Here is a 13724-nt window from a genome sequence, read left to right on the forward strand (position 1 = left end):
ATACAGATACAAGTCTTTCAATTAAGTTTTAGATCGCAAGCTAGTTTACAGTGTGCCCTTTACGCAAACGTATATGAGTATTTGCTGTCCCGGAACACACCAAGGCTGCCTGCACTAACAGTTCAGGAAGGGCAAAGGAAAAGCAACAATTAACAGCTGAGGGTCTCTCAATAGTTCCCATCTGAGTTCTTCTCATCCATATCCTTCCAGCCCAGGAAACCAATAGGTTAACCTAATGTACTGGACTTTGCCCCAGTGCAAACAAACATTCAGAGTCAGCTACCAGATCTCAGACAGGAGATAAGACTAATGGCCTACCTGAAGCACCTCTTCACCGTAATTCTCTAGACTAAGTGCGCAACCCAACACCTTGAAAAAACAGGGGTTTCGGAGTCAGACTTTGAGCACCGATACCCTTTCTCCAGCCATCACCAGCCACTGCTACCACATCCTGCCCTCCCTGTCATCAGGGACCTATAGCCTTTCTTCCAGGGTGTCAGCACCACCAACCGGCACTTCTGAGACATTAACTTTCACTACACACCCTGTTCATTCTACATCCTGCCAGCTGCTCCAACTGTTAATTTCTAAAAGAACATCACCGCTGTACTTGCAACACATTCCTTTCTCATGGAAAACCTCCAAGCCGAGACAAGTTGCTTACTTCTTTTAAAGTGGATGCCAATGCCAGTCCCTAAATCAAGCACCAAGGCATTCAATTAGCTAGCAGCTATTTATTCTCCACTTCCCTTCTTCTCAACTGCCAAGAGTCAGCATAAACTAACTCCAGAGCTCCAGAGACCAGGGCTCCCTCAACATAATTCTTGGCAGGCCACCAGGTCAGTCCATTTCTCTTTTTGTTTATATTAACATTTAATCATAGGTGAACTATTTAACCTATAACCAAAGCACAGGGATTATAAAATTGTAAATGTTCTACCAAATAGCAGAAATGCTCCAATTAAAACAAAAGGTAATTTATCATATGTGATTAGTTTTGAAATAAAACTAAATTGTGAAGAAAACAGAACTGATCAAAGCAACAGTATAACTTCAGTTCAACTTTGTAACTTTAAGGCATATATGCACATTTCATGTACACTGTAATACCATAATGTACATTAAAGAATAGTCAAACTTGCCTCATAAAAGGCTGCATTTTTAGTTTACTCAAAATAATCTGAGTTGGTAGATCTCATTTCTTCAGGAAAAAATTCAGCAGTCATTGATTTATGACTCACGCTAGAACATGCACAGCTATGTGTTTAACACGTCTGTTAGAAAGAGGTATATAAGCCTGCAGTACTAAGATAAGTATTTAGATGAGACACCAAACTACATTCAAACATGAGGCAAGATTAAATACCAGTCAACTTTTATGTTTCCTAAATTTTGTGCTTTCTAATCATTGTTATTGCAGAAGGGGGGAAAAAAAAAAATCAATTCCACTTTTAGCGCAGCATTCAAAAGTTAATATATACCTGCAAGCAAAATAGAGCGGAGTTGCCCCTGACACATTCGGCCTGTTTATATCTGCACCGCTGTCTAGCAAACACTGCACCGTCTAGAATAGAAGAAAAAATACCAGCATTAGAAGAAGAGCAACAGAGAAGTCTATTGGCTTGCAACTATTTAGTGTCATACATGTCTAATTACACTGAAGGATTTCATTTTGAGTAATGAATCTCAAAACCAAAATTCCTAAACACTAGATGGAAAATCATGGCTGTCAGAGCTCATAAAGCTTCCTTTGAACTTTCCATTTTAATAACAATGCCTTTTATTGAACTTCAGCTAATTCCAAAGACCCCTGGAACTACAAACCCTTTAAAAAGGAAAACACTTTTTAGAGAAATAAACCTCAAGTTCGTGACAGCCATGAACAGCCTTATCACAAGCTGAAGTTTTAAACACACACTAGAATAGAAGAAATAAGTAAGCAAATTCTAAAATATGAAAACATTGAGCAGACTCTCAAACAACTTTTCCTATATTTCAGTCACATAAAGTAGGTAAGTCTATAGACAACAGTTTCTCAGAATTTAGTCTTCCAAAGTCGAGCTCCGACAATGACAACAGAAAGGATCTGGGTAGAACGATAATTTTTTTTGAACGGTAAATAGTCCTGGAGACAATCTGTATAATTCAAGATCACTACTCTACATGGCTGTAACACAGTTCAAGTAAAGCATCCAGACGTGTACTCTGAGTGTAAATAGTCAGCCCTAATGCAAGGCCAGGCCTAAAAATTATTCACACAAATCAATGAAAAGAGTCTATGTGAACTTGTTTACTTCTAATGTTAAATATCTAACTGACCCAATTCTCCGTTCATTTTTTTATTCAGTAAATTAAGATAATTTCAGACTTCAAAAGCACATAATAGCTGGTACAATTATGAATCAAACACATTCTAAAAAGTAAGGAAGAACATTTTCAAATGTGTAACATTACATCAAAACCTGCAATCAACAAGGCAGTAATAGTACTACGGAACAGCCGAATAGTATACAGTAAGTCACTTAAACTCCCATAAACACTGAGATCAATCATCTCCACAAGAATAAATTAGTTATGCCCATGGAAGTGTATGCAGTCAATACTAAGACAAACAATACAGTTCTTCACACTTCTAACCATTATCACGTGCATGACTAGCCTACAGTTTATTAAAAAAAAAAACCCACACACAACACTAAGGCATCACCCAATTCTTTACAAATCAAATTTGTTAATAAAATTTAGAAACTTACCGTCTTGTGTCCATTTTGACAAGCTACATGAAGGGCTGTCTGTCCCATTGCATCTTCAACATCTACATTACTGACATGCTGAACAAGATCATGAAGCAATTCTGTTCGTCCATTGACAGCCAACCAATGAATCTAAGTACAAAATGATGATATATGTTTTCTTTAGCGATAAGTGTTTCATAAATATGATTTTAAACCTGACTGTACTATTGTCAACATTTTCACAAAGAGAAGCTTTGAATAATATTATCATATGCTTAGGTACTTTGATCACATCATTCGATTCCTAAGGGCGCTGGACACACAGTGGTTTTGTTTATTTACGTGTAAGATGGCAGAAGCATAAGAAATGAGAATCTTCAAGTTCTTCATTCATTTTAAGAGCACCATGAGAATCAATAGCACTTACTGCAGTCAAGCCTTCATTATTACAAATGTTGACATCCGCACTGTATTCCAGCAGCTTGCTCATACATTTCTTCTGGCTATAAACAAAAGAATACATTAAAACCCAGCCAGGCAAAATCATTTATGAAGACCAAGTATCTTCTTAAGCTCCACTCACTCTAATTCGTCATTGTACAAACCATAGCAGGTAGTTTTACTTTATAAGGAATATGGTACTGAGCATGTGAAAAAGAGAAGTGATCATCAGTAGCGCTAGTACAGTGCAAGTGTAGCATATGACAGCAGAGGACTAAGAACAGTTGTGTAGCTGAATGTTTTTACGGAAAGCGTAGAAGTACTTAACTACCACTCTTAACAGCTTCAGCTCAGCATGAACTACACTCTCAAGACAAGAAGGTAGAGTTCAGCTAATGGAAATCCATGAAGTTCATCATCATCTGTACACTTCAGTGAACACATTTACAGTACACTACTAAATCATTATTTAATGAGACACTCCTTACAACATTTCGCAAGTCTTCGGCAAGCACAATAACTGCTTTAATGAAAGTAGGGGTGTTTTTCCTACTTCATGTTTTGTTCGGTCTTTTAATGCTCTCTAAAGCTTTAAGTGCTTTACCCTTAAGAGTTTATTCTTACTTTTCCTTTTTTTTTGGTACCTCTCACCTTTCTCATGCCTCGTTTCCACATAACTGTCTCCTGTGTGTATTCCTGCATTTCACCATGTACCACTTGGCTGCTTCTTTCTCCCTTCTCCTACAAATACCACTCCCACATACCTAAGAGCCACTAAACACTACCTCCTCCTCACTTGAGGTACCAGCCATGATACAATTCAGCTACTGTAACACATACATGCTCTAAAAAGAAAATTACAATATTACCATTATCAGCTGTGTGTTTCCACATACTACAATTCAAGAAATAAGATCTTAAAAGATCTTAAAAAGGTGTTTTCTCACTGTTTTGGGTTTTTTTTCCCCTCTCCTAACATTGTGCAGGCAAACTTTGTATTCTATTCCTTTCCTTGTAGTAAAAATTTCCTTGGAGATAATATCTGAGTAAAAATCTGAAACCTCTGAATCCTTCCAAACCCCCCAGTGTCCTCTTCGAATTCTTTTCTTACTTAGCTAACTAGAAGATGAATTCATCCCTTGTTCGATCACAGTTATAAGAATCATTAAGCTCCTGCTTAACAGAAAACACTAAAAATGACTGGCACCGAAATTGGCACGTCAGACATAATTTTATATAAATAGGAAGTTATTTTCTGAATATTTAAAGTACAGATTTTTAACCTCCAAGTTCCCTGTAAGTGTGCCATCCCTATTTTCAAAAGTGAAAACCAAAGTACTTTGTTTGAACTACACAAAAATATTACAGAACATCAGCTCAAGTGCATTACGCACAAAGTCTTTTTTAAGGTTTTAAAAAACTTTTTTCTTACCCATTCCTTGCTGCTAAATGGAGAGGTGTACATCCTGAAATGTCCTGATAATTTGGATTTGCTCCTTTTTTTAATAATAGAACAAGACATTCAACTGATCCACAGCTAAGAACAAAATAAGGGAAAAACTGTAACAAGGATATTTACAAACCAAATATATATCGACATAAAGACAACAGCAATACTATTATAGATTACATTCAGTAGAAAATCTTAACACAAAACCATTAACACAAAACCATTTTTACACCCTCATAGTTCGAGTTACACAAAGCTAAAGGAAAGACACTTAAATGCAGTGAGAACTGACTGATCATAACTTGTACTAATGAACTGTGTACTAATGTACTATGTGATTTTAGTGACTTTAAAACCAACAGCGAATCTTTAAGACTGCCAATTGTTTAAAATGTAAACTGTTTAAAATGTTTTGCTTACTATTTCTTCTCACCTCCCTCATCTTTAATCTACTCACAGGACTGAATTTTCCATTAAATAACAATTCTAATATAATTCTTTTGTTACACTTCAGTGTCTGGAAGTTACGTATAAAAGTTCAAATATCAGAAAAATTCCAAAACTCATACAAATATTTCTTTGCTATTTGTTTTGAATCTGTAACTCCCTTTTACTTTTCATAATATAGCAGCTCTTCAGGATAATCAGTGTCACCGAGAACAAAGAAACTTTGCATTATGTGTTTATCTTACTCCTGAACTCTGCAAGAGGAAGAGCTGATAGGTCATGACGGATACAAAAATACCATATGTTTATCCTCCCTATCTGTTGTTATTAGTCTTCCCAATGACAGAACTGCCACACAACCACCCAAAGAAACTGAAGCCTAGCTGTACAATAAGTTGCAAAAACAGCATCTCTATGACCTCTTAATGACCCAACAACTAGCCAAGATCCACAAACTAAGAATCCACAAACTGTAACACAATTTCTTGGGTTTTATGACCAATAAATACAGCTTTTCAAAGATACTTCTAAGATGTATGCTAAAAATTTGCTTGCATTTTTTTCTTTAAGTACTTTCTTAAGTAAATTTTATATAAGCAGCATGTAATTCTGAGATGGAATGTTTGGGAAACAGGTATTTCTAAAACAGTCTGCTTAAAGCTGGAACTTCTACCTTTATTGTGTCCAAATACCTGCTATTTATATGCAGTACTACTACTATTTCTTTTATTTTTACTTTTTTTTTTAACAGTTTAAATATAAGAACTTTCAAGACATTTAAAATGGAACCCAAATATAGAGCACTCATTCGTTAGTATAAAGTTTAGTTTCCTGAAAGGCCATTTCAAAAACTATCTGGTTCATTTCTATTAAGGATGTTAATCTGGCTGTTTCTTGGCAATACAGATTTATCCCCATTGAGGACCTACATAAATAATAAATAATCTAGGTCACGGATTTGAAATTCGCACCTAAGTCCTTTATTCAGGATACAAAAATTTATTAGAAGTGAGTGGCCAAGCTATATTCCCTTCAATTATGGTCACATGAAGTACTTTGGAACAGCTGCTTCCTAATGAACATCCAAGTGCTTCCCACTGTTTTAGAATACTTCAAAAACAAGCAGCACCTGCAGACAAAGTTTCTCTAAATCTACAAGAGGCAAGAGTAACCCAGCTATACAGGATACACATAATGGCTACATTTCTTCACAGACTGAGATTTCACAGAAAGGAAAAAAGTATCCACCAGACTTCCTTCTCTAGAATTTGGACAGCCATTTGATATCACGTGTAAAACATGTCCTCTCAATGAGGCAGGCACACTGCTAAAAGAACAAACAAAATACAAAGAGGAAGTGCAAAAACAAAATGTTAACTGATACTACAGAGTTTTCCAGCTTACATTGGTGCCTTAGATTTGTGGTAATACTTTCATTGTTAACTTCTGGACTGGACTCAAGTAAGTCTTACTTTGCTGCAATATGAAGCAAACTTCTCTTCACACGTCCAAATGCATAATTCACATCAAATTTTGAATTTGATAGCAGCTCTGAAACAGACCTTCAAACAGAAATATAAATTTAATTAAAAAATAGCACACAATATCCAAGCAAAGTATATACTGTAACTTGTACACAAACACTCTATTTCTTACTTGATCACTATTTCTCTTTCCTCCAACAAATTTCTGAACAAGAGATCCAACAGCTTTCAAGCATCTGCATATTAACAGTACTTTTACTCTTTCACTTCTTACTTGTACATAAAAAATGAACTGTGACACTGGGTAACTGTTTCAAATGTAAACCAGTAAGAATTAGACCAGATGGCCAAATCACTTCTTCACAAATATGGAAAACAAGCATATTAATAGCTTTGGTTTGAAAAACAATAAATTCCCATTTTCCTCCTCATCTCAACACAGACACCCTAACCAGATATCCAGCAGCTTTCCCAAACATAGGCAAAGCTCAGAAGGAAGATGGGTATGCAAAATCATCATGATGAAGTAGAAGGACACATGATACGTCAATAGGATAAGAAATTTAAATAGGACCCTTCAAGCCCTAATGAATTAGTACAGATAAAACATTAGTTAAGATAAAATATTTCAAAATAGGCAAAACTGCAAGTGAACTGGTGATTTCAACCTCCAGTAATGAGCTGATCACATAATTTAGAACCCTTGCACACAATCTCAACAAGATATTATGTAGCAGAACAAATGTCTATCCTGATTAGATAAACAATTTACAGTTTCAGTAAGAGTTACTACCTGCTTCCCTACAAAACTCAGCGAAAGGTAGCACCACTTAGCTGGCACTATACAAGCCCCCAGGTCCCAACCACTTTGAGGACAACTGGGTAAGAGAAACAGCTGCTCATCTGAGGAATCCCAGAAGTATCAATCTCATTGTCCAACTCTTATTCCATGTCTTTCTGAGACGTCTAATGAGACTAAGAGCTTCTATGTCATCAATAAATACACACTCAGAGCTACAACCCAGTTACGAAACAATGCTTTTGTTCTTATCACAGGACAAATTTCTCTATGTGCATCAACAGAACAAATCCCAGCTCCGATCTATGGCATAAAATAAAACAGGTTTCTCAGGTAAGAATATGCTGGGGTGCACACAGTCAGTGACTAACTTCAGCTACAGAAGATACCTCAGCAATTCAGCAGCAGAACTCCTGAGAATGCTCTAGCAGCTACAACTCTAGCAAACACGCTGTTTTTTCAGACCTTAAAAAAAAAAGGAAATTTAAAGAAGCTCTCACCTGTGCTGGTCAGCCATAACCATCGGCATTAGTGTATAGACAGCAGTTTCATTATCTGTGAAGAAATTAAATTACTCCATTATCATAAAGAAATCTTTTACATAAAATAAATTCATCTAGCAACACTTACTTACCTTTTAAAGTATCCACTGTTCAACAGATGTTTTTTTGCCCCCCCCCTTTTTTTTTTTTTTTTTTTTTTACACACAGGTTATACATACCTAAAGTTTCATTATAAAGAAAAAGCCACTATACTTAGATAGGAGAGGTAATTAACAGGATTGCAATACGTGACATTTCAATGTGGCTTTTTTTCTTTTACAAAGTAATAATTACAGAATTTTCAATGGGGCATCAATTTCTTTAAATTGACAATTCTGTTAATTAAGTCAAAGTATTTAAGAAATGTGCATTAACAAACAAAAAGTAAATAGCTTATTTTAAAAAGAAGGAAATTTCCTGTGTTACAAGGTGACTTCCAAAGTCCTGATACCTCTGAGTTTGTAAAAGTGATTTCTTTAAACTAAGTTACTCCATAACCATTCATTTTTGTCTCTAAACTTGAATACTTGAATGCAATAAATCTCATTTTAATTTCTGATCAGTTTGATATTCCATGTTTGAAGGCAATGAAAAAAGGCCAGAACACAAAGATCCAAGTCAATGGTGGGAACAGACTGACATTCAGCTATACAGCCTCTGTCAGTACTACTGCTGCACATACCAGCACATTGTACGGGTATGACATGCCTGTTTGGTCACTTACAGACTTTCTGGAGTAAGATACTATTTTTAAAGGATAAATTTGACAAAACTTAAAAGGTTTTAATGTATAATTATTATTAATAATATTAATGTACAATTATTATTATTGATTTAATGATTATATTTTCTAGCTTGAAGCAAACTACCCATTGTTGGGAGTACAATCTCCACAGACTCTTCACGTAGATGCCAGCTTATGACAGGAGGGACTACACTTTCTGAGAACCCAGGTACACGGTTCCAGGATATGGAAATATAGGACTGTTCTCATAAAACTTATTTTGATCTTTTTCCTCATCATCTTAATTGATCCAAATACCAAAGTTACAAAGCAATCAGAACAGGAAGAATTAAAATAGACCCAAACAAGTATAGTTTCTCATACCTTTTACGTACCATGCTTCTATACATTCACTACTTCCACTAGATAGGCAAGCTGACATTTACCAAATACTAAACACAGAATTCTTCAGAGTTATCAAGTGGAGTCAGAGAAACCCTTATCATGCTGCAGCTATGCTATTCGTTATTATTCTTCTACAGTGCTCCAAGATTAGTGCTGCTACCCACTATTTGAAGCAGTCTGTCTGTAGCTAACAAAAGAAAGAAGCAATGCTAATTTATTATTACCTTTGAACATTGAAAAGAGATAAGTCGTATTCAAATTCAAATCACATTAACTGTCATTTAGAGAAATTAAAAAAAAAAAATGTTGCCTGCAGTGAATGCATGGCGGAAGAGACACAAGCCTCTCAAAACACCAAATGATGTTTCAAAGCTGCAGAGAGTAATTCTAACCATCACCGAGTTCAAGAGTTTGAACTGTCTATAGAATGTTCCTTATGGCAGAGCTCTGTGAGCATCAGATAACTCCATCCCCAACATGCACCACTAGAATTTGACTGCTGTGGGGGCAGGCAGGCTGGGAGGGAGGGGACGCATGCGGAGGGAGAGTCCTGGAAATAAAATTAAATAGATGTTAAATAAAGATATCAATTGTGGAAAAGATTTGATCACTTTTTAAAGAGGTATCCATGATTAGCTCCCAGTATATACAAATGAAAAAAAATTTCTTGCTTGAGCTCTGTTCTACAGATCTCTTGGCAGGAAGATAAAGCTCTCCAACTGAACAAAAACACAGAACCTGAGAATGCCAACTAAATCTGAGCATGACATCCTTACGTATTTCCACAATCATGCCATATTAAAGAGAAGAGAAAAACAAGCTTTAAATATACCAGTACACTTAACTGAAATGCTTAATACTGATCCTAATTAAGTAATACAAGTATAGTGATCTAGAAAAAGACAACAGTTAAATGTGAGTAGCTGGGCCATAAAAGTTGTTTATGGTATAGTTACAAAACTAAGCCCTTTGCTATTCTATTAACAGAATCTACACTATGGAGCATATGCAGATTTTCCCAGAGTTTTTCTGTACAGAAATAATTAAAAAGGTGTGGGACTAAAGAGCTTTTGTGCCTATTTTTGGTAAATATTATCCCTATTCATAAACAAACTCCTATTGACTTAAAATAAAAGTACATGACACCAGGGAAAGAAAAAGCATTATATGCCTCATGCACTTACAGAACTTATTTGTTATCTAATTTGCTTGCATTTCAAGTAATGAACATCTAAAGACAAAAAAAGCCCCCAAAATACACAGTCAGAGCCAACAAAGGGCCTAAAACCTACAGCTTTGGGCTGCAAGACCTAGTTTTCAGGCACTGAGCCTTAACGGTAGAGTCCAGAAGTTTGTGTCAAGCTCTTAAGTGCCCAGAAAACGCCTGCTGAAGGATACTTCAGAAGAGTGATGAAAAAAACAATACTATTTCCTACTGGCAAGGTCAGCTCAGGGTATTCCTATTGGCAAGGTCATCACTGGACTCAGGTGTTAATGCTTGCTTTAAAAAAAAAAAATCACTTAAAATTCATCATCTAGAATCCTGCCCTGACAAGATACACTTATTATTTTATTTCATAAGAGATATTGGCTTGAACTTGGCAGAGATCACAATCTTAAAGTGTCAGCACCATCCATATAATACCCTAATGGCTACATCACATGCAAAGGAAGTGAAATACCTGGATTTAGTGCCTTCTTCAGCATAAGGAAGTTCAAACATACACCTCTGTTTCCTGAGAGTACTATGACTCTTAGTTTAAGGATGGAGAGGTAAACTATATATCTTTCAAATTAAAGCTATTCAAATGTATGTGGGGAAAAAAAAAAGAATCATAATTCAAGAGGCCAGACACAGCGCAGAAGAAGCCACCAAACTGCATGCCATACTAGACTGGTGGCGGTATTTTCTAAGCTGATCCTGTCAGTACATGTTTGGAGCAAAACACTACAACCCAAACCTGCTTCTCAAGAAGAGTTTGCACAGGACTGCATGAACCTTGGGAACACCAAGGTCAAGAAAGAAGACATGTAATGAGCTAAGATGTACCCAAAGTTAGACAGCCATTGAATGGAGGTTTTCTTGGAATGCAATTTGAGACTTCAGTGCCTGAAGTCCATTTATCTCCTTATTTCAGTCCAGCTGTGATTTGTTTCATGTAATTCTTAGAGAATACATAGGACTGATATTCCTTCTGCACTACAGGGCAAGAGAATTACTTGTTCCGGAGGTCACAGGGCTTGCACTTGCACTACCACAGACATAATTACCTCTGAAGTGTAAGATAATAATGCCCAAGATAGGAAGAAAACAGCTGAACTCAACTTCAGAATGAATTTACCTACACTAGTACTGGAGTAAATTTAAAGCAGCTCCAACCAGCATAGGTTGTGCTAAGCATTATTCGTATTACCATCATCAATTAGTTAAACTGGTGCTACTACATTATTTCTGTAAGCCTAAGCTTACATTAACAGTATTACGTCAGCTTTCACTACTGCCATTCAAGAGCTTACAAGAAGCAGCAAAACCCATCTGAAACTTGTCTGTCATTTTGTGAAATTTATGAGCAACCGCACTGGCAGACACTGAAACTGTTGAAGGGTGACAATAAGGAAAGGGTGTAGCAGCTCAGCGTAGGGGGGAAGTCCATGTGCAGCAGCCAGGAAATCCTAACAGGGAATGCGTAGAGAAAACAGAGTATGACTCCCTTTCCTCCACCACCAGAGATGAAAGCTGGCAGACAGACAGCCAAAGACTCCTCCGTAAAAATAAACCCTGAAGAAAGTACAATGACAGCACATGACTCACAAAAACAGAAACTTTTGCATATCCAAAAGCTTTTGCGGGGTAGTCTTCCCAAAGGCCGTACCTGTCTAGAACACTAAACTACTTGCCATAAGAACCCAAAGCCACGTTTTCAAGCCCATCCCGATACCAGGTGGCTAGCACCCACGAGTAGTTTAGAGCCCAAAAAATTAGGCTGTGACCAGCGACAGTGACTTACAACACCTTTTCAAATAAAATTCAGCACTATTAAAAAAAAAAACCACAACACAAAACCCAACAAAGATCTGTCATCACTACTGTGTCATCGACGAAGCATCTAACAAAGGATTTAAAACCGGATAAAGAGAGGGCCCAGCACCCCAGACCACCCGCTCGCCCGGGCTCAGGGGCAGCAGCAGCGGGCAGGGGCACCCCGCACCCTGTGACAGACACCGCCGTCCTCCGGCGGCGAGACACCGAGGAAAGGAAGAGGACGGGGAAGTCGTTGCTGTCGTTGTTACCACCATTAAAAATAAAAAAGCCCCTCGGAGGGGGAGGAAGGGAGCCGGCTTCCATTCTCCCGAGTCGCCTCGCCGGGCGGGGCTACGTAACGGCCCCCAGCTCAGCTCACCCCCACCGGGCCGGCCCGGCATGGCCAAACCGGGGAGGCCGCCGCGGCCCCGGGGCAGACCGCCGCGCCACCGCCCCGCCGGCTGCATCCCCGCCCCGCCGCTCCTCTCCTACCGTCTGGCAGCTCCACGGTGCGGGCACGGCGCAGGGACCTCGTCAGCCGGTTGAGCTGCTCCATGGCTCTCTCCATCCTCGGGGCGCCCAGCCTGGAGCCGCCGACACCCCCCTGCCGCCGCCTCGCCCCTCAGCCCATCGCGGCGGCGGCGGCGGCGCGGCTGCTCACCAGGCCGCTGCCGGCCCCCGACCCCCTGCACATGCTCAGAGGCCGGGCGGCTGCGCGCATGCGCGGTGGGCGAGGCCGGGCGGCGGGAGGCGCGCGCTGCCCGTAGGCCACGCCCGTGGCAAGGCGGCGGGGCTCGTTTCAGTTCACTTTTTTCCTAGGGGACAAAAGAAAAGGGAGGGGGGGGATGAATTTCCAAAACCTGTGGCGTACGGGTATTTAAACATCTGCTTGTTACAGTTTTTGAAAAAAAAATAACTGCCTTTTGAAATCGTCTCTGCTGAGTGGCCCCTGCCAGCGTTGCCGCGGGGCCTTCGTTTCCCCAGAGCTAGGGGCCGTAATGGTGCCTGGCAAATGCACCTGAGCAGGGTGGGGCAGCCCTGCTGTCATCCCTGCCCTGAAACTGCAGCCACGCTGCAGCGTTGATTAGAGAAGCCCCAGGCCGGGGGGGGGGGCGGGGGAAGGGGTTTTCACCAGCCAAACTCTGGGAGCTTTAAACCCGAGGGGTTACTGCAACTGAAGAAGGAAACGCATAGCAAGGATGAAAAGTGATTGACTTTGCTAGCACTTTCAAGGTAAACACAGGAAAAGGAAGATTTAGGAGCTGTAGCCTGAAAAAAAAGTAAGCAGCGTTTAGTAATAGCAACAATACATAGAGTAAGACATGAGAAGCAAAGAACAAATGTTCATAAATTATTTGTCAAGTCTTTTTGTGTTTCCATTGTCACTCCCAACTACAACAAAGCAGATAAAGCACTTGAATCCAAGAAGAAATTGTTATACTCTGAGAAGAGACTAAGGAAAGATCAGTTAGGTGCACTCAAGTCAGCTGCGCCTCATGAACTCCCTCCTAAGACTTGTCAAGACCTCGCTGAAATGGACTCCTGGAAGACTGGTGCGTTCAAAAAGAGCAGGTGTAGTACCTGCCGGTGTGGAGGAGGAAATCCCGGGGATTTATCAGCAAGTCCGTGTAACTTAAATTCCAGCGAAAGTGCCAGAACAAAAACTCTAGACACC

The 13724-nt window shown here is 39.1% G+C and overlaps 1 protein-coding gene across 6 annotated transcripts in view; it reads right to left on the reverse strand.

The window, feature by feature from the left end:
* Positions 1 to 12705, reverse strand: part of HACE1 (HECT domain and ankyrin repeat containing E3 ubiquitin protein ligase 1) — a 56886-nt gene extending 44181 nt beyond the window's left edge. For 5 of the 6 annotated variants that reach the window (XM_076333309.1, XM_076333307.1, XM_076333308.1 and 2 more), the window contains exons 1-7: positions 12542 to 12705; positions 7857 to 7911; positions 6546 to 6635; positions 4609 to 4713; positions 3163 to 3238; positions 2754 to 2885; positions 1482 to 1564 (exon numbers count right to left, since the gene is read on the reverse strand). In XM_076333309.1, the coding sequence (XP_076189424.1) occupies positions 1482 to 1564; positions 2754 to 2885; positions 3163 to 3238; positions 4609 to 4713; positions 6546 to 6635; positions 7857 to 7911; positions 12542 to 12617 (617 nt within the window). In that variant the 5' untranslated portion in view covers positions 12618 to 12705. Of the gene's footprint in view, positions 1 to 1481; positions 1565 to 2753; positions 2886 to 3162; positions 3239 to 4608; positions 4714 to 6477; positions 6636 to 7856; positions 7912 to 12541 lie in introns of those variants that run through there. The other variant, XM_076333310.1, reaches the window with a different exon arrangement.
* Between the last annotated feature and the right edge of the window lie 1019 nt (positions 12706 to 13724).

This window comes from Aptenodytes patagonicus, chromosome 3 (genome assembly GCF_965638725.1).
Source record: "Aptenodytes patagonicus chromosome 3, bAptPat1.pri.cur, whole genome shotgun sequence".
NCBI lineage: Eukaryota > Metazoa > Chordata > Aves > Sphenisciformes > Spheniscidae > Aptenodytes > Aptenodytes patagonicus.